This window comes from Macaca fascicularis, chromosome 10 (genome assembly GCF_037993035.2).
Source record: "Macaca fascicularis isolate 582-1 chromosome 10, T2T-MFA8v1.1".
In the NCBI taxonomy this organism is placed as follows: domain Eukaryota; kingdom Metazoa; phylum Chordata; class Mammalia; order Primates; family Cercopithecidae; genus Macaca; species Macaca fascicularis.
The window spans coordinates 85,202,450-85,228,038 of NC_088384.1; the positions used below are offsets into that span (position 1 = coordinate 85,202,450).

The following is a 25,589-nucleotide window of genomic DNA, read 5'->3' on the forward strand; positions in this document are numbered from 1 at the left end:
CTCCCGCGTTCATGCCGTTCTCCTGCCTCAGCCTCCCGAGTAGCTGGGACTACAGGTGCCCACTACCACGCCTGGCTAATTTTTTGTATTTTTAGTAGAGACGGGGTTTCACCGTGTTAGCCAGGATGGTCTCCATCTCCTGATCCGCCCGTCTCGGCCTCCCAAAGTGCTGGGATTACAGGCCGTGAGCCACCGCGCCCGGCCTTTTTTTTTTTTTTTGAGACAGGGTCTTGCTCTGTCGCCCAGGTTACAGTGCAGGATCATAGCTCACTGTAGCCTCAACCTCGCAGGCTCAAGCGATCCTCCTGCCTCTGCCTCTCGAGCAGCTGGGGCTATAAGACTGTGCCATCACGTCCGGCTATTTTTTTTCTATTTTTTGTGGAGACCAGGGTCTCATTTTGGTGCCCAAGCTGTTCTCAAACTCCTGGGCTCAAGCCATCCTCCCGCCTCAGCCTCCCAAAGTGCTGGGATGACAGTCGTGAGCCATCGTGCCCTGCTGGAAGTCTTTTCAAAACAAAAACACTCACCCTGGGGAGAGGGTGGGCTTCTCAGAATGGATGGGGCAGGGACGGACTTTATAAAGTTACACATCTATTTGAAGGACTCCAGGTGATACTTATTCACGTTTCCAACTCCACTGTCAAACAATTGACTTGTAATGGGACAAAGCGTTCTCTTAGGAAAGAGACTTCCTACTACAAGACCGCCTTGGGATGTGGCACTTCACTTTGCCAAATGTTTATTCCTGTGTCCTCAGTTCATTGATGCCAGTCTCGAACCTTCAATCTCAGCTTGAAGTTCTTACCTACTCTCTCAATCTGTAAGCTGTGCAAAAGCTCCAAACAAGGTTTTAGGAAACCACCTTCTCCAAACTCACCCCAAATCCTACCCATTATTAAAAGTTCATCCTCAGGGTATGGAGAACAGCATTACGCCTTTGAAAGGATCCAGGCCTTGAATCAAGACAGATCTGGGCTCCCGTCACTTAAACTCTGAGAAATACAAGGAAACAAGGAGTCCAGTCTAACTTCTCTTTCAAGTGGATTAACCCTGATCAAGTTATTTGTTCACTTCTAAGTCTTAGTTTCTCTATTTATAGAAAGAGGATAGAACCTACTTTTGAAGTTATTACCTAAAAATTACTTCAGCACTAATACCACAGCTGGGACTCGGATTAGTAAACTTTCTTCCCCTGGATCCTCCTGCCTCAGAAAGTCTCCTCAAACTTTCTACTGCCCCTCTCCTCCTCTCCGAGCAGACACTTAGCTACTGGTGGTATGAAAGGCTTGTAGGTACTGGGTAGTTAGGATGAACACATTCCCTAACTGCAGTTAAAACCCGGAAACTAAGATAATTAGTTCTTCCAGGACTGCAAGACCTCTTGCCTCAATGAACCCCATTTTCCTTTTAAGTAAAACCATCTGCCAGCCAGCCTCTGAGGTTAAAAAGATTAAGAACGTAAAACGGAGGAAAAAGATGTTGGATGCTTTGTTATGTGACAGCTCTCAAGGCCACCTGTGAGGGCTGTCAGCCTGCATGCCTCAGAGGACCAAGCCAGAAAACCGTCAGTTTGCTTGGCTGCCTGGGATGAAGGGCTGGGGGCCTCAGAAAAAAAGGCAGACGAGGAAGCCACAAGAGTTTGGGGGTTGGAGCTGGAGGGTGTCGGGAAACTTGGGAAAGCAAGACTGGGAGAGGGTGTGGGTGGGTCCAGTGAAGTTTTTTCTTTTTGTTTGTTTTGGGAGGGAAACAGAGGTCCTAGGGGGTGAGGGGACTCTGCAGCTTTGCTACTAACTGAACCCAACCCCTCCTCCACTCCTCGACGGATCTTAAATAGAAGACGTTTAATAACCATAGCTCACAAATGTTGAGCAGTTATTAAGTTAATGGTTAGCACTTAAACGAGCTCTTGTTATGGAAATACCAGCCAACTTTAGGCTCCGGGGCTGATCCTGGGACCGCAGAAGAGAGAGGGCCGAAAGCCTGGAACCAGGAAAGGAGGGTGTGTCTGGGCACAGAGTGACAGGGACCAGGTCTGAGGCCTAGAAGAGCCGGGAACAGTGTGGGTCAAGCCGTCCGGAGAGCAGGGGGTCCAGGCCCTGCGTGGGTGGAAAGGCCCGCGGTGCTCCTACCTTTCAGTGAGGTCTCCACCAGGCGCAGGTAAAGCTGCGAGCTCTTGTTGCCGTGACTCATGCGCTGGGCTAGCCCGTTGCGCTGCAGGACGCACTCCTCAAACTGCACGACGTTCTGGTGGCGCCGCTTGAGGCTGGTGAGGGCCCAGAATTCAGCCAGCGCCAGCTCCACGTTCTCAGGGGCGTCGCAGCGGATCTTCTTGACCGCCACCCGGGCCCCGCTGCGCCCGGCCACTGCCTCATAAACCACGCCGTAGCTGCCGCGCCCGATCTCCGCCAACAGGCTGTAGCGCGGCCGCGCGGACCCGCCACCGCCCTCCGGCCGTCGCCGCGCCAGGTAGGCCTCGCCCGGGGCCTCGGCCGCCACCGGATCCATGGCCTGGGCCGCCGCCGCCGGCCTCAGCTTCGTGCTGGGCGCCCGCGGCACTGGGCTTCGCCTTTTCCGCTCCGGGCTTTGTGTACCTCTGCGGGCGCCGTCCTTCCCCGTTTCCATGGCTGCGGGCGGCGGGGGGAGCAGCAACGGCGCTGCCCGGGCCCCCCCTGCCTCATCCCTCCGTCCGGCCCTGGGACGCGGAGGAGCGGGACCTTGGATTGTGACCTGCGGGCGAAAGAATCGGTTAAACGACCAGGCCGAGGCGGGGAGGCCAGGAGTGTAGGCCGCGGGGCGTCCCACCTCCTCCTCCCCCGGCCGCCGCGGCCCCTTTAAGACGGAAGCCACCACCGCTGATTGAACGGGGGAGGGGAGGGGAAAGCGGGAAAGACGGAACCACTGGGCAGCGGATCAGAGGGGGAACCGGAAAGAAAAGCAAAAACTCTCCGCTCTCTCTGTTAGCTTGTCATGTAGCGATAGGAAAAAGAAGAGCCAGCAAGCTTCACGCCTTCTGAAAGCCGCCTTAGGACGCGATTTGGCCGGCGGAAATCTTTTTCTTTGCCTGGCCCCCTCCGTGACGCCCCTCCCCGCGCCCCGCCTTGTGTTCGCCCGCGTGTAAACAGTCCATTGAATTAAGCCCTAGCGGAGCCCAGCGGACCGACCCAAGTCCCCGAGGGCGGCGGGTAGAAGGGATTGGCTCAAAAGTTCGGCTTCTCGGAGCGTGACCGGCCGAGGACCCGATTTCCCTTCCCAAGCGCGGAGGCAGTGGCAGTAACTCCAGCCTCGGCGCTGGCCTTAAGTCCTCGAACGGCGCCCTTACCTGGCCCGCGCACCTCCACTTCCGGGCGGCCCGTTTCCTCCCTGGAGCCCCTGCCTGGGGATGGTCCGCTCCGGGCCTGGGCTGCCTCCGGGACCGAGCAGCGCGGGAGGTGGCCGGAGCCCGGCGTGCAGCGGATCCTTCTGCTGCTGCGGCGCACGCTGGGGAGGCCCAGGCTCCTAGACTCCCGTGGCTTTCCACGTGTTCGCGCCAGCTGAGCCCTTTACATAACCTCTTTATATAAGCTGCACCTCCCGCCGGCGCCCGGGCCAGCGGAGACTCCTGGTGGCCCATCCCCCGGGAGGCCAGCCGAGTGAGTCCTGCACCGCCCGGTCCTGCCAAGGTCGACGGAGCAGCCGCAGCCGAGCGCACCGGCACGCCTTGCCGAGACCCAATCACCGGCGAGAACACCCAGCCAACAAAAAATAGGCGCCAAATTCCCGTGATCCGCGGCGGGCTCCGGGTCTCCGCAGCGGCCCGCGCATCACCACCCCTTCTCGCCTGACCTGCGTGAAGACCAATCGTCCGCAGTAGGCGTCTAATAAATACTGATTGGGTGATGTCTTGGTCGTTTGATTCATATGTCGGGCCTGGGAACCTCAGGGACTGAGTTGGAATCCCGACCTTCCCTTCTACCAAGACAGTTATCTTGTGCAAATCATTGACCCACCCTGAGCATCCGTTTCTCTGAGGATCTATTAAGAATGGGCCTTAATTCTCAGGAATGATAGACCCAAATGAAATACCTAGATGGACGCTAATTGGTGTGGGACTGAGTTTTAGTACTCAAAGCTCCATTTAGGCACAGATTTTTGAATATTTTGTTCTGTACTTTGTATTCCGATGTAGGCCTAGTGGGTGCCCAGTGTTTATTAACTGAATCTACGGATAATTATTGAACACCCGTAATGTGCTAGGCACCATTCTAAGTCGCTGAGCAAGTCTAAGTCTAATAGACATTCTAAGTCTAATAGACAATGCAGTTTCTGCCTTGGTTGAGGTTCTGTGCCACTGCAGGAGACAAACCACATGGGTGGCCTTGGGCAAGTTAATCAATCTTCTTGTGTATTTGTTCCTGACCTGTAAGAAGATTCACAGAGGTTATACAGGTAAAGCACTGACAGCCTTGCACACAATGTTAAATATTATTAAATAAATGCACAGGATAATTTTTGCCAGTGATAAGTGCGATGTAGAAAAAGAATGAGCTAAAGAGTGCTCACTGGGGACAGGCCATTTCTGATAATGTATTTGGTCGCTGAAAGCTTCTGTTTTCATGATTAAATTTCAAATTTACACGTAAATTTCAAGAATCGTAAAGATCATATGCTTTTCCACTAGAATAACAAATTGTTATATTTTGCTGCATTTCCATATCCTCTCGTATGTGTGTGTATATACACAAATACATGTTGTGTGTGGATATCTATATGGTATATACCCCAAAAGAAAGGAAATCAGTATACGGTATATAGATATTCTCACACACACACACACACACATATATAAAACATATAATTTTTACTACATCGTTTTAGAGTTTCCAACATCAAGCTCCTTTATCCCAAATATTTGTGTGTTTCCTTAAAAAAAGACATTATCTTGCATAATCTCAGTACAGTGGTCAGAAATCAGGAATTTTAACAATTATACAATTGTTTAATACACTCCATCCATATTTAAATTTTGCTAATTGCCCCAGTAATGTCCTTTATAGCTATTCCCCAGGATCCAATTCAGTATCACATGTTGCACTGAATTGTCATGCCTCTTTAGTTTCCTTCAATCTGGAAGGGCAGTTAGTTATCCAGCCTTGCTTTGTCTTTCATGACCTTGACATTTTTGAAGAGTACTGGTGAGGTATATTGTAGAATGTCCCTAAATTTTTATTCATCTGATGTTTTCTTATGATTAGATTCAGAGTATCCATTTTTCTTTCCTCCCCACCGCCACCCACCCATCCCGTGCTATTCTGAGAGGGTGTGCATTTTTTGGCAGGAATGCTACTGAAAAAAGTTGCCTCCTCAGGGCCTTTCATCAGGAGGCACATGACATTGTGTTTGTCCCCGTATTCCCAGTGTTAACTGCCATCCTTTGGTTGAGGTGGTGTAGGGGGAGGTACGCTCCACCATAAAGTTACGATTTTTCCTTTTGTAAGTATTAAGTATTCTGTAGAAAGATATTTTGAGACTATTTAAATATCCTGTTCTTCAGACTCTTACCCACTGGTTTTAGAATTCATGGTGATTCTTGCTTGAAACAATTATTACGGTTGCAAAATGGTGATCAGAAGGTCTTTTTAACCATGACCATTAACCATCCCTACCCTCCCCCATCCTCATTCCCCCTCCACCCTTCCTAGCCTCTGGTAACCGTCATTCTACTCTCTGTCTCCATGAGTTCAATTGTTGTGATTTTTTAGATCCCACAAATAAGAACGTGAGGTGTTTTTCTTTCTGTGCTTGGCTTATTTCACTTAACATAGTGATCTCCAGTTCCATCCATGTTGTTGCAAATGACTGAATCTCATTCTTTTTAATGGCAGAATAGTACTCCATTGTGTGTAAGTTCCACATTTTCTTTATCCATTCATCTGTTGATGGACGCTTAGGTTGCTTCCAGATCTTGGCTACTGTGAACAGAACTGCAACAAACACAGGAAAATCGAAATACTAATTTCCTTTCTTTTGGGTATATACCCAACAGTGGGATGGCTGGATCATATGGTAGCTCTATTTTTAGTTTTTTGGGGAACCTCCAAACTGTTCTCCATAGTGGTTGTACTAATTTACATTCCCACCAATAGTATATGTTCTTCACATCCTTGCCAGCATTTGTTATTGCATATCTTTTGGATATAAGCCATTTTAACTGGGATGAGCTGATACCTCATTATAGTTTTGATTTGCATTTCTCTGATAATTAACAATGTTGAGCACCTTTTCATATTTCTGTTTGCCGTTTGTATGTCTTCTTTTGAGAAATGTCCGTTCAAACGTTTTACCCATTTTTAATTTGATAATTAGATTTTTTTCCTGTAGAGTTGTTTGAGCTTTTGATGTATTCTGGTTATTAATTCCTTGTCAGATAGATAGTTTGCTAATATTTTCTTCCATTCTGTGGGTTGTCTCTTTGTTGATTGCTGAGCAGAAGCTTTTTCAACTTGATGTGCTCCCACCTATCCATTTTTGCTTTGGTTGCATATGCTTATAGAGTATTACTCAAGAACTCCTTGCCCAGACTGATGTCTTGGAGTTTCCCCAATGTTTTCTTATAGTAGTTTCACAGTTTGAGGTCTTAGATTTAATTCTTTAATCCATTTTGAGCTGATTTTTATATATGGCAAGAGATAGGGTTCCAGTGTCATTCTTCTGCGTATGGAGATCCAGTTTTCACAGCACCATTTATTGAAGAGGTTGCCTTTTCCTCAGTGTATGTTCTTGGTACCTTTGTTGAAAAAGAGTTCACTGTAGGTATGTGGATTTGTTTCTGGGTTCTCTATTCTGTTCCAATGGTTTATGTTCCTGCTTTTATTCTGGTGCCATACTGTTTTGGTTACTGTAGTTCTGTAGTATAATTTGACGATTTAAAGTCAGGTAATGTGACTCCTCCAGTTTTGTTATTTTTGCTTAGGGTAGTTTTGGCTATTCTGGGTCTTTGATGGTTCCATTTAAATTTTAGGATAGTTTTTTTCTATTTCTGTGAAGAATGTCATTGGTATTTTGATAGGGATTGCATTGAATCTTTAGATTGCTTTGGGTAGTATGGACATTTTAACCAATATTGATTCTTCCTATCCATGAACATGAAATATCTTTCCATTTTTTGTGTGTCCTCTTCAATTTCTTTCATCAGTGTTTTATAGTTTTCATTATAGAGATCTTTCATTTCTTTAATTCCTAGGTATTTAACTTATTTATGGCTATCGTAAATGGGATTACTTTTTAAATTTCTTTTTCAGATTGTTCACTGTTGGCATATAGAAATGCTACTGATTTTTGTTGTTGATTTTGTATCCTGCAACTGTACTGAATTTGTTTATCAGTTCTAACAGTTTTTTGGTGGTCTTTAGGTTTTTCCAAATATAAGATATAATATGCAAACAAGGATAATTTGACTTTTTCCTTTCCTATTTGGATGCCCTTTATTTCCTTCTCTTGCCTGATTGCTCTAGCTAGTACTTCTAGTACTGTGTTGAATAACAGTGGTGAAAGTGGACATCATTGTTGTATTCCAGATCTTAAAGGAAAGGCTTTCAGTTTTTCCCCATTCAGTATGGTACTAGCTGTGGGTTTGTCATATATGGCTTTTATTATGTTGGGGTATTTTCCTTCTATTCCCTTTTTTTTTTTTTAGGGTTTTTATCATGAAACGATGTTGACTTTTATCAAATGCTTTTTCATCATCAATTGAAATGATTGTATGGTTTTTGCCCTTCATTCTGACAGCCTTATTTTATCTTAATTACCTCTTTAAAGACCTTATCTTCAAATATAGTCACATTCTAAGGTGCGGGAATTATAATTTCAACATGAATTTGGAGTGAGGAGGGACACAATTCAGTCCATAATAGCCTCTTTGGCATTTGGCATTTGAATTGAAACCTGAATGTCAAGAATCCAGCTCTGAAACCTAATGAAAAGTCATTCCAAGAAGAAAGAACAAGTACAAAAGCCATGAGATGGATACAAGCTTGTGAAACCAGCCATGTGGTAAGATTTTAAAATGATACAACCTCTTGGGAAAAAAAAAAAGTTTGGCAGTTTCTTATAAAGTTAAATATATTTCTACCCTGTGGCCCAGCAATTCCATGGGTCTAAGGTAAATGAAAACTTTAGTTAATAAAGTGACTTGTATGGGCATTCACAGTGGTTTTTCCCATAAGAATTCCAAACTGGAAAATGCTGCAATGTTCAGCAATAAATGAATGGATAAACAAATTGTGTTATTCCCATACAATGAAATGTTGAGGGTGTGTTGGTGGGGGGAGGAATAAAGTATTGATTCAACAGCATGTATGAATCAAAATAATTATGCTGAGTGAAAGAGGCCAGGCACAAGAGAGTACCTGCTAGATGATTCTATATACAATTCTTAACAATGCAAACTAACTTGTAGTGACAGAAAGCAGATCAGTAGTTAGGGTAGGAAGGGTGGATAGAAAACAAAAGGACATAAAACTTTTTGGGGTGATGGGTTATCTAGACTGTAGTAATAGTTTCAAGGTAGGAATATATTAAAACACTTCAAATTGTACCCGTTAAATTAGGTGTATTTATGTAAATCGGTTTTACAACTTTAACTCAATAAAGCTATAAAAATATTGGAGGGAAAAAAAGCACATACTGTAATTCCATTAATAGAAAGTCAAGCAACAATAGTCTAGCGTGGCAGAAATTACATCAGTGGTTGTTTTTCAGGTGGAAATTGACTGCTGAGGGCCACAGGGGAATTTTTTGGGTGATGGAATTTTATTGTGTATAAGTTATACCATAATAAAGTTGAATTAAAACATGAAAAAAGACATCAAAACCCTGTAGCCGTGAACACTTATGTCTTTACTTAGCAGTTTCTAAGGACAGAAGGCTGCACTGTGCGGCCCTGGCCCTGTTCCTGTGTCCCTGGCTTCGTAGGTTGAGCACAGCCAGCAGTGTCTTTCCTCCTGGCTAGTTTTCCTACCTGATTTTGTTTTGTTTTGTTTTCTAATATACATATACATGTTTTTATTTTGTTTTTAGGCATTTTATCTATTCATCCATCTATTTGAGACAGAGTCTTGCTCTGTTGCCCAAGCTGGAGTGCAGTGGCATGATCATGGCACACTGCAACCTCAACCTCCTGGGCTCAAGTGATCCTCCCACCTCAGCCTCCTGAGTAGCTGGGACTGTGGATGCATGCCACTACGGTTTTACCATGTTGCCCAGGCTGGTCTCGAACTCCTGGCTCAGCCATCCTCCCACCTTGGCCTCCCAGAGTGCTGGGATTACAGGCATGAGCCACTGCACCCAGCCTATTTACTTTTTATAATTCCAGATTTTTTTTTTTAGATTTTGGGGTACCTGTGCAGGTTTGTTACATGCATATATTGTGTGATGCTGAGGTTTGGGATACAACTGAGCCTATCATCCAGGTAATGAGCATAGTAACCAGTAGCTTTTCCACCCTTGCCCCCTCCCTCCCCACCCTAGTAGTACACAGTGTCTATTCCTGTCTTTATGTCCATGAGCACCCATTGTTTACTCCTACATATAAGTGAGAAAATGAAGTATTTGGTTTTTGGTTTTCTGTTCCTGAGTTAATTTGCTTAGGATAATGGCCTCCAGCTGCATCCTCTACCTGAATTTTGAGAGAGATTGAATATGAAGTTCTGGGAGGACCAGAAGGAGTGTGAATCCTTTTATATGCTGTTAAGGGGGCCAGACTACTTGATAAATCATTGATGGCTTGACCAAATTTTTAGTTTTTGTTTTTGTCTTGCTTAAATTATGGAAGTAAACTATACTTTACTGTTAGGACTAATAGCCAACATTTACTAAAGTTTTTTATCTGCCAGGCACGGGGATTAACAAAGAATTATGACAATTCCATAAGGTAGTGACTTTCATTAGCCCCATTTTACAGATGAAGAAACTGAATGTGAAGCTGGCACAGCTGGGTTTCAAACTAAGGCCCTAGACACTCCACACCTCTTTATTGGACTCAGCCCCTGCCCAAGCTAAGCAGTGTAAACATTACAGCGAGCCCTCTCCTACATCTTTCTTGTTGACAAACATGCCTGCCTCAATATCTCTGGAGCCTCAGACAATGCCAAACACCTGAGCTCAATATTTAGTGACATGAAGAAGAGAAGAGCAGCAGTGAGGTTTTTTGTTTGTTTTTGAAATGGAGTCTCACTCTCTCTATCGCCCAGGCTGGAGTGGAGTGGTGTGATCTCGGCTCACTGCAACCTCCACCTCCTGGATTCAAACGATTCTCCTGCCTCAGCCTCCTGAGTAGCTGGCATTACTGATGCCTGCCACCACACCTGGCTAATTTTGTGTGTGTGTGTTTTTAGTAGAGATGGGGTTTCATCATGTTGACCAGGCTGGCCTCAACTCCTGACCTCAAGTGATCCATCCACCTTGGCCTCCCAAAGGGCTGAGATTTCAGGCGTGAGCCACCATGCCTAACCAAGCAGTGAGGTTTTCAGGCCTTCCAGCAGGACAGGGATGCGGAAGAAAGCCCTTCCTCTGCTGAGCACAGAGAGCTGCATGAAATGTCACATCATTGGTTGTGCTCTCTACACTCAAGGAATCACTGACACTGGCTGAATAAAGCAACGGCTACACTTTTATTGTAAGAAAAGTCATTCATTTAACTAACATTTTTTGAACCCTTACTCCTCTATGTGCAGTTTTGGAGCTGATGTTTGGGGATGAGCAGGAGAAAACTCAGTGTCTGCCTTTGAGGGGCTGACAGAGACAATACAACAGTGCAGTTATGCAGTCCTGCATCACAGTAGTCCCATGGGGGACCAGAAAGTAAGCAAAAGATAGCAAGGGATGGGGGTTGGGCGCGGTGGCTCACATCTGCAATCCCAGCACTTTGGGAGGCCGAGGCGGGCGGATCACCTGAGGTCAGGAGTTTGAGACCAGCCTGACCAACGTGGAGAAACCCCGTCTCTACTAAAAATACAAAATTAGCCGGGCGTGGTGGCACACATCTGTAATTTCAGCTACTCAGGAGGCTGAGGCATGAGAATCGCTTGAACCCAAAAGGTAGAAGTGGCGGTAAGCCGAGATCACACCATTGCGCTCCAGCCTGGGCAACAAGAGTGAAACTCCGTCCCCCCCACAAAAAAAAAATACTAATAAAATAAAAGATAGCAAGGGATGGGGTAGATGCTATTTGGGAATGGATGGTTTAGGGAAAGCTTTCTAAGGAAGTGACCATTGAGCAGAGACCTGATTTAAATTAAAGAATAGGTCAACTGCATCTCTACTGGAAGAGCATTTCAGATCAGAGGGAATAGCAAAGGCCCTAGGTGGGAGGGAGCAGGCAAGGAGGCCAATGTGACCTGAGCTGAGTGAATGGGGGAAGAGTGGTGGGAAACACGGGAAGAGGGATGTGTGGGGCCCCACAACGAGGCAGGGACTCAGTGACTATGAAAAGAATGGTGGACTTACTGAGCACTTGCCGTATGCCAAGCACTATGGTCGGTGATGTGGCTGGACACCACTGGTCCTCCTTTCACACGAGAGTGCTGAAGCTCAGATAGGTAAGAACTGTCCCAAGTGAGAAGGCGGAACAATAAGGCTGAGGCTGGTGATCCATCTCCGTACTTCAGGGGGCTGAGGACACCTGAGGGGCAGCCAGCCCTGGGGGTGGTGCCATGGGAAAGCAGGGAGCTTCGTCCTGGGAGGGAAGGGTGGATGAAGTGAAGGAGTGTAGAGGAATGGAAGGTAGGAGACAGGGGGCTGAGGCTGCTCCAGGGGGCTGGGAGAGGGTTTATGCAGAGCGAGGAGGAAGGACTGGGGCTGAGGATTAAGGTTGGGGTTGGCATGGGGGTAGGGGCTAGGAATCAGGTGATGTGGTGGTTGTAGAAGGGGGAGCCAAGGGTGGGAGAGGGTAAGGCAGAGAGGCTGGCACAGGGGTGTAGGAGGAGGATCTCAGGAGCAGGAGGTGCTGAACACAGAAGCTTGAGGTGGCCACCTCAATGAAGGGAGTACTAGGGAGGCCTGGAGGAGAGTGTGCAGTCGCCTTGGAGAACTCCCCTCCCATGAAGGCTCTGGATTTCAGAGGGCTCCAGAAAGGCTGTCTCCAGGAAACACTGGAGCTTGTCATGATGCCTAACACAATACAACTCAAAATAACTCTACGTGGGAGAGGCTGTTTTAGTCCCCATTTTATAGATGGGAAGACTGACCGCATGTGGTGGCTCACGCCTGTAATTGCAGCACTTTGGGAGGCAGAGGTGGGTGGATCATTTGAGGCCAGGAGTTCGAAACAAGCCTGGCCAACATGGTGAGACCCTGTCTCTACTAAAAACACACAAATTAGTCAGACGTGGTGGCGCATGCCTGTACTCCCAGCTACTTGGGAGGCTGAGGTGGGAGAATTGCTGGAACCTGGGAGACAGATGTTGCAATGAGTCAAGATCATGCCCTGCACACCAGCCTGGGCAACAGAGTGAAACCCTGTCTCAAAAGGAAAAAAAAAAAAAAAAAAAAAGACAAATAGGAAGACTGAGGGTTGGAAGTTGTTACATCACCATACCTGGTATTTGAACCCCAGCAGTCTTAGGTTTGGGTATCCATGTTTTCAACCACTAGACCTATGGCTCTCAAGCTTGACTGCCCAATCCACTGGCATCACCTGGAAAGCTGATTAAAACCCAGATAGCTGGAGCCACCCACAGTGTGACTAATTCAGTAAGTCTCAGGTAGAGCTTGATAATTGCATTTCTGGCAAGGTCGCAGGTGATGCTGATGTTGACACTGTTATCCCGGAACCATGCTTTGATAACCACTACATCACACTGTCATGTTCCTAGACTGAGCACAAAGCAGAAGGAACTGAAGAGGATTTGAGTTCTGGTAAGAAGTCGAGGATGAATAGGAGCTGAATGAATTACCTAGGAAACTAAGCAAATAAAACATGAAGTGATTATTAAAGTCAAGAAAACAAAAACAATTGATAAGAAAAACATTGTAATCATCATAAACTACAACGCTCAGCTGGAAATAATATTACATTGTCATTGTCATGTAAAACAGCGCTTTGACGTAACTAAAAATTATGATATAATTACATTAGGAGATTTGGAGAGGGAAAGTGTGTCTGTGCGTATGGTGGAGGGGCAAGAAAAGGAGAGATAACTAAATCCTTATCTTTCATAGCCGTGAGTTAATAAAAAAATTTTAAATCAAGGAGCGATCCCATAATCAAATGTGGAAAAATACAGAATTAAAGTTATTGCTTCTGGAATGGGATCAGAGGTGAAACAGGATTTTTGTTATAAGCTTTGTGGTGGTATTTAACTTGTAATGGTATCTAACTCTTAAACATTATGTCTATTTATCATTTGGATTAAAATTGAAATTAAAAATAAAAGCGGGCATGAGCTTTAGCCACCACTGAAGCAGCCTGTCAGCTTGGTGGCGCTGTTCAGCTTCTGGCCAGGGGTTCACCTGTCCTGCTTGCATTACCCAAACACATCTGGAGAGCTAACAGTAGTACCCTTATGACACTTGGGGAACACTGAATTAGAGACACGGCACCCAGTAAGACTCAACAGAGAGGCTTCTTGTCTATTAAATGAGGGTCTCCGTTACAGAAAACAAAGATGGGTGCAGATAACAGCCACCCTATCTCCAAAATTTAATGGATGGGTCTAATTTCAAGTGTTCTTCCCACTGGCCACTGAAAAGGCTAAGAAATGTCTGACATTTCTTCCTCTCCCATTTGGGAATGGCATACAAATTTTTGTCAGGCTATGTATCTGAATATTTGCTGCAGGAAATTGGTTGCTAAGTACTTAGGAGTTGTTTATGATTTTTGGAAAGATAAAGGGCTATAATGCCAAATGAGCAGGGCAAAGGCCTTAATTCTGTAACTACTGGGACATTCAAAATAAATTATTGGGGCGTCTGGTTAAAATGTACACAACCATAAGGCAACAAAGTACACTCATTAATCAAAATGTAAAGTGATACAGCCTTTTAGAACGGCAAATTGATAACTCATTGTTTATTAATATAATTAAAAATTCACACACTTTGATCAGCAATTCCATTTCTAGGAATTTATCCTATAGAAATACTCAACCAAGTGTGGAAAAATATATGTGCAACAAGGATTTTATTGTGGTGATATATATATATTATAATAAAATATTAGAAACAATATCAGAAGTAGAGGCTTGGTTACACAGTCATTTATTTAAATACAGTATATGCCCATCACAAGAAGGAATTAGCTCTGTGTGTACTACCATACAATACATATACACAATATTTTGTTACATAAAAATGCAAATGCAAACAGGCATCTGTAATATGACCTCATTTTATTTAAACATGTATAGATAATTGCTAACCTTCACTGAGTTACTTCTGTGTATTCCGATGGTTCTAAGTGTTCATGTGTAATAACTAATTAATTAATCCAATAAGCCTTAGGGTAGGTTTTATTTTTATCTCTATTTTCCATAGAAACTGAGGCACAAAGAGGTTATATTACTTTCTCAAGGCTATGCCACTAAAAAGTGATGGAGCTTGGATTCTAGCCCTGGTGTATCTGATTCCAAAGCTCTTGATCTTGAACTAGTACATGATACAGCGTTTGTACTTACATGTTAATTTTTGTATACGTAATGGAAACTTTTGTACAAATAATACTCTAGATGCCAAGAATTCTCCCTAAGTGATTTTTTCACTTTCAGGATAACTTTGTATGATTTGAAGTTTTTATGCGTATATTTGGGTATTAATTTGAGTTCTTTTTTGTAGGTATTTAAAAAAGTAAAATTCAGTTTAAAAAACAAGTAATGTACAATAGTGTAGAATGTACCTCATCACTCATTTGGTCAATGAGTACTTACTAAGCCCCTACTGTTTGCCAGATTGGGGACTGAGATGAATGGAACTCAGTTCCTATTGTAGAGGAACTCATGGTCTAGAGAAGACATGAAGAAACATCCAGTCTTGAGTCTTTTCCAGCTCTGTCGCACTGTGATGCTGTTTTAGAGTTTGGTTGGTCAGTGAGAAATGAGGCTGAGCCCGTTATCAACATTCACGGTGTGCCTCTTTCAACTAGTGGGAATCAGGGTCTCTGCTGGGCCCTGAACTTTATATACTACCATTCTTTCTCTATAGAAATTATTATTGGTTCAACAAACATTTACTGTATGTTAGCCCCCATGTTTGAGTTGGGGATCCCGGGATGAATAAGACGGTCCCTGGTGGTAAAATCTCACCATATGGTGAAGAAAACTGATGTGTTTACAAATAGTTATAGTTCTCACTTACTGAAAATAATAACTAACATTTAAGAAGCATTTACTAGACACTGTTATAAACACTTCTCAATATAATAATTTATTGAATTCTCAATCCTGTTATTATCTCTATTTGACAGATGAGGAAACAGAGACACAGAGAAGTTATGCAGCTTGCTTAAGATCACACAGCTAGGAAATTAGCCGGATGCAGTGGCTCATGTCTGTAATCCCAGCACTTTGGGAGACTGAGGCAGGTGGATCGCCTGCGGTCAGGAGTTCGAGACCAGCCTTGCCAACGTGATGAAACCCCCATCTCTACTAAAAATACAAAAATTAAACAGCCGTGGTGGCGGGTGCCTGTAATCCCAGCTACTTGGGAGGCTGAGGCAGGAGAATGGCTTGAACCCGGGAGGTGGAAGTTGCGGTCAGCTGAGATCGTACCACTGCACTCCAGCCAGCCTGGGCAACAGAGCAAGACTCCATCTCAAAAAAATAAATAAATAAATAAATAAATAAATAAATAACACAGCTAGGAAATAGTTCAGGGGAGTCCCACCTGGAGAAGTGCTTAGAAGAGCATAGCCAGAGAGCCCACCCTGTGGTAGAACAGTCATAATAAAAATAGTATTAACCACCATAACAGTACTTGTCACAAATCATACAAAGCTTTGTGGGATTTAAAGTGCTTTCACCTATTAAACATGTCTCAACATTGGGTGGCCCAAAATATAAGGTGTCCCTCTCACTTGTCACATTAAGAAGATTGCAGAAGAGAAAATATTCGGGGGCTCAACTTGAATATATAAATTCTTTTTTTTTTTTTTGTTTTTTTTTTTTTTGAGACGGAGTCTCGCTCTGTCGCCCAGGCTGGAGTGCAGTGGCCGGATCTCAGCTCACTGCAAGCTCCGCCTCCCGGGTTCACGCCATTCTCCTGCCTCAGCCTCCTGAGTAGCTGGGACTACAGGTGCCCGCCACCTCGCCCGGCTAGTTTTTTGGATTTTTTTTTTTAGTAGAGACTGGGTTTCACCGTGTTAACCAGGATGGTCTCGATCTCCTGACCTCGTGATCCGCCCATCTCGGCCTCCCAAAGTGCTGGGATTACAGGCTTGAGCCACCGCGCCCGGCCGAATATATAAATTCTTAAGGTGGTATAAATAATCAAACTCTATGTAATATTTAATTTATTATTTTAGGTACATACACACTTTCAAGATTATTTGGAAATATTGGATTTTCTCCCATTCTTCCATTTCACAAAACAATTTCTTTTCATCTCTTTCTGAGCACCTTTGATCTCAGTCACTGGGGATGATTTTCTGTGTCACACAACCCACTTTCTAGGTCATATAATTTTCACTCCTATCTAAATTGTGATCCAGTACTTTTTGAGCCTTTATACGACACTTTCTCTGAAATAGTTTAGAAGTCTCAGTGCACTAAATCTTAGGACAGATTGTTTTTCCATTTCTCCCATCGGTTTATATTTGTGATCACAACATCCAAACATTTTATGTATTGCTTTTAAAAGTGCTCTTTCTTAAGGCTTACATCTTTATAAAGTGTGTGAGGTCAGTCCGCAGTGTAATGACTTACATCCATGTCAAAAATTGCTTGCCTTTTTTTTTTTTAAAAACTATTTCCTTCAGATGACTTCTATAGATTGGCCTACCTCCAACAATACTTTGTTGTTTAAAAGAAAGTAATTGAGAGAGTCTAGGGAATATGAAAGATTCTGTGAGCTTTTATAAGAACTTAAATATAAGGCAACTCTCTCTTCTGAGAGATTTTTTTGGGGAAAAAACACCTTGCATTATGTCCAGGTGTATACTGTATGTTAACTTCACTTCATTTCTTTTTTTTTTTTTTTTTTTTTGAGACAGGGTCTCACTCTGTCGCCGAGGCTGGGGTGCAGTGGTGTGATCACAGCTCACTGCAGCCTTGACCTCCCCAGGCTCAGGTGATCCTCTTGCCTCAGCCTCCCAAGTAGCTAGGACAATAGGTGCTTACCACTACGCCCAGCTAACTTTTGTAGAGACTGGGTTTTGCCATGTTGCCCAGGCTGGTCTTGAACTCCTGGGCTCAAGCAATTTACCTACCTCAGCCTCCCAAAATTCTGGGATTACAGGCGTGAGCCACCACTCCTGGCCAGACTTTGTTTCTTAAACATTCCAACCAACCTGTAGAGGTCTGTATGGTGGGCACTATCCCCATTTAACACATGAATAAGTTAAGACTCAGAAGGTGAGGTGCTTTGTCCGAGGTACCTAGCAAGTGGTAGAACTGGGACGCAAATCTAAGCCTGTCTGATTCTCTTGACTCATCTCTCCCATTAAAGCACTGAGAAAGTTTCTAAACCACCTTCCTAATTTAGATCGCTGGCCCTCCATGAGTGTGTGAAGCTGTGCTGACAGAATGCTAATGCTGATTAATTTATTATTCTTTTATTGCCTTATGGCTGTATAGCTGTGTGCAGTATTTCATAAAGAAAATGACAAAGCAATTTGCAAATATAAAACCCAGATGCTTAATTTTAATTTCTGGGTTTCTGTTTCAAATCCATTGCAAAACAATGCGGGTTGTTTACACTATAGCTAAACTCCCCAGTACTTATAAAGTTCTGGGAAAGCTGCTCTTAGGTCCTGAAGTGATGTATTTGCTTGTGTTTCTTTTGTTCTTGGAAACCAACTTTTTCAGGAATGAAGTGGGAAGAGACAATGGTGCCTTCCTTACGGGTGCAAGGTTCCCTACAGTGGTGTGTGTGCTGGAGTTGGCTGTTCTGTGCTTCTGAGAGCTGACTGTGTGCATCTCTTTCCAACTCTGTTCAGTGACATCATGCTGGGAGCTTGAAATCAGCCACAGTGGGAGTATTTACACTGTAGAAATGGGCAGCGCTATAATCAAGTCTCCTTCCCTCCTCTCTCTCCTGCGGCCCCTCCCCAAAATGATTTAAACTCCCTGTGCCTTGGGAATAATAAGAGTGCTTCCCTTCTAGGTTATTCTGAAGATTTAGTGAGATAAAGCATGGAAGGCACCTGGCACTACCTGTGTGTTTATGTATTTAAGCAAGTAATGCATACTTAGAGTAGAAAAAAATCAAACAAGTAAATAGAAGGTTAGAGTGAGAAGGAAGTTTCCTTCTCAACCTGGACCTCCATTCCAATTCCTATCCTCAAAGGCAAACTCTCTCTCTAAATCCTTCCAGAGATGTGCTCTGAGATGTATATATTCTAAATGGGATCATGTAGCTCTAACTTAATATTTTTAAGGCCTGGTCTATTATTCCATTTTTGGATGCACCATGGTTTGGTTAACCAGCCCTCTGTGGATGCCATTTAGGTTGTTTCCCATCTCTTGCCAGTAAAAGTGATGGGCATTGAACAACTTTGTCTTTTGCACATGAACGTGAGTATATCTGTAGGCTCAATTCCTGGAAATAGGACTATTAGGTCAAAGGATTTGAGCATCTTAATTCTGGTTTGATTGTCGAATTGCCTTCTAGGGGCCATGCCAATTCACTTTCCAGTCCACAGTGTAGGCAAGTGCTGGAGTCTCCACAGTCTTGGGACATTGTCCAGCTTTTTTATCTGTGTCATCTGATCGTTTTTGGCACCTAAGGCAGGTAAATGGTCCTCATTATTATTATTGATGGAGAAACCCGGTTGCAGGGAGGAAAGGGAGTTGCCCAACACCACCCAATATCCAGGCTTCTGCACACACACAAAGCAAAGAAATGATAGTTGAGGCTGGTGCCATTAGCCCTGCCAGGAAGTTGGAAGTAATCCTTGCGCCCTGGGCAGTTGGAAATTCTATGAACTTGCTTTGCAGGCTCTTTATCATCCCTGTTTTTCTTGAGTGCAATTTCTCAGGAACATGAAGGATCAAGAAGGTGTGAAGCTCTGGTGCTCTGGGAAGCTTCAGTACGGCTTGTTCTCTACTGTAACAGACAACTTCCTGAAATACAGATGCCATTTCTCTCTTCAGAACCTTCTGTGGCTCCACATTTCTCAAAGTTCCTGGACCAGCAGCACCCGGGAACTGGTTAGAAATGTGTATTTTCGCCTAGGTGCGGTGGCTCACGCCTGGAATCCCAGCACTTTGGGAGGCTAAGGCGGGCGGATCAAGAGGTCAGGAGATCGAGACCATCCTGGCCAACATGGTGAAACCCCATCTCTACTAAAAATACAAAAATTAGCTGGGTGTGGTGGTGTGTGCCTGTGGTCCCAGCTACTCGGGAGGCTGAGGTACGAGAATCGCTTGAACCTAGGAGGCGGAGGTTGTAGTGAACCGAGATCGTGCCACTGCACTCCAGACTGGCGACAGAGCAAGACTCTGTCAAAAAAAAAAAAAAAAAAAAAGAAAAAGAAAAGAAAAAGAAAGAAATGCGTATTTTCAGGCCCCTCCTAAGACCTATGAAATCAGATACTGTGGGGGTGGGGCCTAGTAATGTGGGTTTTAACAAGTCCTCCAGGTGATACTGATATATACTCAAGTTTAGAACCACTGATTTACAGAATAAAGTAGCCCCACAGTCTGGGACAACTGTGGCCCCAACCTACCTTTCCTACTGTATTTCCTTCCTCCAACAATTTTTAAACCTACTTAGCTACTGGCTCCTTCTAAAACCCCCCTGTGCTTGGAGCAGAAACCTCTAGTTGTCTCCCACTTTTTTCTACAGCAACAGAGGCCCTCATTTAAAAACTGTATTTCCTAGTCTCCCTTGTAACTGTGTTCTGGCCAATGGGACAAGAGCAGGAGTAAAGCGTGCAACTTCTGCAATGTGCTCTTAGGAGGGAAGAGCATGCCTGCTATCCCCTTTCCCTACTTGCACTGGCTGGAACACAGATGTGATGGCTTTGGACCACGCAAACAGATGAGGACTGGGGCTCAGGTGCGGTGGAGCATCAGCAAGGAAGGAGTCTGGGTTCTTGATGCTGTGCGGTCACTGTGGGAGCCATAGAACACATAAGCCTGGACTGTTATAAAAGAAAGGAACCTATTTTATTTGACCACTGTGACTTTAGATCTATGTCAAAGCAATTAACTATCTTCCCTAATACAATACCTTCCCGTATGCTGTCCTCCCTCTACTGGCCACATCCCTCTCTTCCTTTCAAAAACAAAATCAAATGCACTTCCTTTCCCTGATCCTGGGAGAGTTGATATTTCTTCATTGATTGCTCATTCCACTTTAGAGTTCTTGTTGCCAGACAACTGGAGATAAGTCATTTCACCATGAGATCGGGAGCTCTTTGAGGCAGGAGCCAAGCTGGGTCATCTTGGAATATTCCCACAGTTCTGACTCAGTGTCTGCCACACAGTAGATACCAACAGACATTTTTCAGGGGCAATTTTAAGTCAGCATCTGCATTTTTCTGTGCTCCTTGCTAGATTGTGCTTTGATGAGTACTTTGGATGAGAACTGAGAATCAATTCATAATCTGAAATTGTGGCCTGAATTATTTTCCACTTCCCAGAGCCGCTGTGGACCAAGTGGACTGAGATTGGCCCCGAATGGGTGCTTTGGGGACAGACAGGAGTCGGGAGGTATGAGGAAGGTAGTAAATTAGGAGGAAATCATTTGTTATATGTCTGCATAACCCACTAAACCCCTTTCTCTCTGTGCTTGGTCTGAATGGTGTGTAGAGGCCTCAAGGTCAAGACTTGTGAGAAACTGTGACCCAGTGCAACCTTTTTCAAAAGGCCACTCCATCATTGCCTACCCGTGTTTCATGCCCCAAGAGCATGAAACTGGTTTCTCAGAACAGTGTTTGTTCCGTGAGACCAAGCTATATCAGAACGCTCTGACCTTTACTCTGACTCAGAACTAGAAGTCTAAAGCAATATGCTGTCAACCAGATTGGCGCACGCTCTCTCACTCCCTTGCTCTCTGTCTCCCTCTCTGAGTGCCAGGCAATGTACAAGGCACTTGGAATACGAAGATGAAAAGACGCTCTCTTTACCACAACTCACTTGTAAGGGCCAGAGCATGCATGGACAAATCCTCACCAAATGTGATCAGGGGTTACCTGGGGGACCCTGAGACCCTTTGAAGGGATCCATGAGGTTAAAACTATTCTCATAATAACACCGAGGCATTATTTGCCTTTTTCACTCTCATTCTTTCACAAGTGTACAGAAGGTTCTACCCCAGAATCGAGCCCAGATGCATACAGTCATCCCTCTGTATACACTGGGGGTTGGTTCCAGAACCCCTGAAAATACCCAAATCAGTGCATACACAAGTCCTGCAGTTAGCCCTGTGGAACCCCTGGAAACCAAAGCCCCTCCATAAATGCTGTTTTCACATCCTGCGAATATTGTACTTTCAGTCTGCGTTTGGTTGAAACAAATCTGTGTCTAAGTGGACCTGTGCAGTTCAAACCCGTGTTGGTCAAGGGCCAACTGCATACCTCCAGAAAACCCTGCAGAGGCTACATGGTGTGTGGTTATCAACACATCATAATAGAGAAGCAGACATGAGAATCCAGTTGTCCATGAAGCCAGACATTAAAGAGCTTTACAGAAATGTAAGGCAATGTCACTCTTCACACTATGTTTTTTGAAACATATAGTCATATTTCACAAAAAAGTTTTGTTTATGTTAGCATGTAATTGATTTATTATTGCCTTAAAAATAGACTAACAAATATTTGTAAAATGTCTGTTAATTTCTGGTACAGTAAATATCGATATAAAAATCTCTTTGGAGTCCTCAATACTTTAAACAACTTTTAATTTTGAGATTATTGTAGACTGATGTGCAGTTATAAGAAATAATACAGAGATCCTTTATACCCTTCACCCAAATATAGTTGCCGTACCATTTTACATTCCTACCATCAATTTATGAGTGATCTGTACTCTCCAGTCTTACCATTCTCTGTATTCTTACCAGTGGTTGGTGTTATTATGTGAAATCTTGCATAACTTTAGTGCGATATTACAACCAGAAAATTGGCACTGATATAATCCACCCACCTTATCCAGATGTCATGTGTGGCATGCACTCGTGTATGTGCGCATGTGTGTATTTAATTCTATGCCACTTTATTACATGTAGATTTGTGGGACCACCACCACAGTCAAGATACAGAACAGTTTCATCATGAGGATCCCTCATGCTACCCTTTTGCAGCCACAGCCACCTTCTTCCTTCCCTCATCCTTAATCCCTGTGTACTCTCTCTCTCTCATTTTGTCATTCCAAGAATGTCATATAAGTAGAATAACACAATATGGAACTTTTTTTGAGATTGTCTTTTTTTTCACTCAGTCTAGTCCCCTTGAGATCATCCATGTTGTTGCATGTATCAATAGTTCATTCCTTTCCATGGCTGCATAGTGTTCCATGGTGGCCATCTAACACCATCTGTTTAATTATTCACCTGTGGAAGAATAGTTGACATTTTTGATTTCTGGGTATTATGAATAAAGTTGGTATGAACGTTCATGTGTGGATATGAGTTTTCATTTCTCTGGGATAAGTGCCCAAAGTACAATTGCTGGGTTGTATGGTAAACACATGTGTAATTTTGGAAGAAACTGCCATGTCTTTTTCCTAAATGGCTGTACCATTTTACATTCTTGCCAGCAATTTACAAGTGATCCATTCTCACCATTCTCATCATTCTCACCAGCATTTGGTGCTTTTTTTTTTTTTTTTTTTTTTTTTTTTTTTTTTTTTTTTTTTTTGAGACGGTGTCTTGCACTGTCAGCCAGGTTTGAGTGCAATGGTGCAATCTTGGCTCACTGCAACCTCCGCCTCCCAGGTTCAAGCGATTCTCCTGCCTCAGCCTCCCAAGTAGCTAGGATTACAGGCGCCCACCACCGTGCCTGGGTAATTTTTGTGTTTTTAGTAGAGACGGGGTTTCACCATGTTGGCCAGGCTGGTTTCGAACCCCTGACCTTAGGTGATCAGCCTGCCTTGGCGTCCCAAAGTGCTGGGATTACAGGCGTGAGTCATTGCGCCGGCTGTTTTATTTTAGCCATTCTGATAGTTATGTAGCGATATCTCATTATGGTTTTAATTTACATTTCCTGAATGGCTAATGATGTTGAACATATTTTCACCTGCTTATTTACTAGCTGTAGATCCTTTCAGTGCAATGTCTATTCATGTCTTTTGCCCATTTTCTAATTAAATTGTTTGTTTTCATTCTTGAGTTTTGAGAGTTCCTTATATACCTAGATAGCTGTGCCTTTTCAGATATGCGGTTTGCAAATACTTTCAATGTTTTCGTCTTCCTCACAGGGTCTTTGAGCAAAAGGTTTTCATTTTGAATGATCCATCTTATCCATTTTTCTTTTATGGATCATGTTTTGGAATCAAGTTTAAGAATTTTTCACCCAGCTCTATGTTCCAAGGATATCCTATGGTTTTTTAGTTTTTTTCCTAAAAGTTTTATAGCCCAGGTATGGGGGCACATGCCTATAATCCCAACACTTTGGGAGGCTGACGTGGGAGGATCACTTGAGGCCAAGAGTTTGAGACCAGCCTAGGCAACATGGCAAAACCTCATCTCTACAAAAAATAATTTAAAAAATTAGTGGGGCCTGGTAGCTCATGAGTGTAGTCCTAGCTACTTGGGAGGCTGAGGTGGGAAGATCTCTTGAGCCAGGAGGTTGAGGCTGCAGTGAACTATAATCACAGCACTGCACTCCAGTTTGGGAGAGAGTGAGAACCTGTCTCTTAAAAATAAAAATAAAAAAATAAAAGTTTTATAGTGGTATGTTTTATATCTAACCTTTGATCCATTTTGAATTAATTTTCTTGTGTGAGGTTTAGATCAAAGTTTATATTTGCTTGTGAATGTTAATTATTTTTAAGAGGCCCTGGGACCCAAGGTTTGAGAACTTCTACAATAAGGTCTGTGAAGTACTGCAGGGCTGGTATGTGCAAGGTACTATGGGAAGGTTAACTTTGAGCAGGGCAGTCCTGGAAGACTTCCCAGAGGAGGTGGCATTTGAGTTCTGCTTAGGAGGAAGAATAGGATTTTACCAAGCAATGATGATATTTTCTTTTCTTTTTTTTTCTGTTCTTCCATAGTCAGTGATATTCTCAGTGAAGATGTTAATTTTTAAAAAGTGATGGGGCCAGGCACAGTGGCTCATGCCTGTATTACCAGCACTTTGGGAGGCCGAGGCAGGTGAATCACGAGGTCAGGAGATTGAGACCATCCTGGTCAACATGGTGAAACCCCGTCTCTACTAAAAACACACAAATTAGCTGGGCGTGGTGGCACACTCCTGTAGCCCCAGTTACTCAGGAGGCTGAGGCAGGAGAATCACTTGAACCCGGGAGTCGAAGGTTGCAGCGAGCCAAGATTGTGCCACTGCACTCCAGCCTGGCGACACAGCAAGACTCTGTCTCAAAAAAAAAAAAAAAAAAAAAGTGACGTATGGAAAATAAATAGAAGAGCCTAAGGAGTCAGGCGGACCCTTGGTTGAAATCCTTTTTACATGGCTAACTTGCTTATCTTTTTTAAACCTTAGTTTTCTTATCTGTAAAATGGGGGAAATTCGTCTTTCTTTTGAAGGAAACTGAAGATTAAATGAGATACATATATAAACTGGGAAGCATGGTACTTTGCACAAGGTATGCACTCAATGAATGGCAGTTACCTTTTCTTCTCCTTTCTTGATTTCCTTTAGCTTTTCTCCAGATTATGAAGTTGGACCCTTCCTTTGACCTTCAACCTCCTTCATTTGTTTTTTCCCCCATATTGTTCTAGATGAGTGGTTGTCAAACGTTAACTGGGCATCAATCATCACAAAGGTGGTCATCTTTTGTCATGGAGAGCTTCTTAAAACACAGATTGCTGGACCTCGCTCTCAGAGTTTCTGATTTAGTAGGTTTGGGGTAGGGCCCAAGAATTTGCTTTTCTGACAAGTTTCAAAGTGCTGTGGCTGCTGTTGGTCCAGGAACCATACTCTAAGAGGCACCACTCTAGATGGTCCTTGTAATAGACTCAATAAATTGTTTAGGAGGAGTTAAAATGTTCATGTTCTACATGTAAATAAATTTCAAAGGAAATGGCTTGTTGTGTTTGTTTTTCAAAATGTATGGAAAACTCAGTGGGGACACTTCTGGTAAGATGGCTGAGTTTTGCTTATTTGTCTTGTATTTAATTGTGGTAAAAAAAAAAAAAACACATAGCTTAAATATGCCGTCTGAACAACTTTACAAAGTGTAAAGATCAACAGTGTTAAGTATATTCAAGGAGGGCCAAGTTTTGCTTCTACCCACTTCTCTTCTCATTAAATCCACTCCAGACAATTAGGAGAACATGCAACA

The 25,589-nt window shown here is 43.7% G+C and overlaps 2 protein-coding genes across 3 annotated transcripts in view; one reads left to right on the forward strand and one right to left on the reverse strand.

The window, feature by feature from the left end:
* The window catches only part of STK35 (serine/threonine kinase 35), a 73,365-nt gene extending 69,700 nt beyond the window's left edge, over positions 1-3,665 (reverse strand). Inside the window, exons 1-2 of the mRNA XM_005568528.5 lie at positions 3,320-3,665; positions 2,130-2,727 (exon numbers count right to left, since the gene is read on the reverse strand). Coding sequence (XP_005568585.3) covers positions 2,130-2,727; positions 3,320-3,610 — 889 coding nt within the window. The 5' untranslated portion in view covers positions 3,611-3,665. The remainder of the gene's footprint in view (positions 1-2,129; positions 2,728-3,319) is intronic.
* PDYN (prodynorphin) overlaps positions 2,221-25,589 on the forward strand; it is a 123,247-nt gene continuing 99,878 nt past the window's right edge. For both annotated transcript variants that reach the window (XM_065522907.2, XM_065522909.2), the window contains exon 1: positions 2,221-4,425. The gene's annotated coding sequence lies outside the window, so the exon portion shown is untranslated. The remainder of the gene's footprint in view (positions 4,426-25,589) is intronic.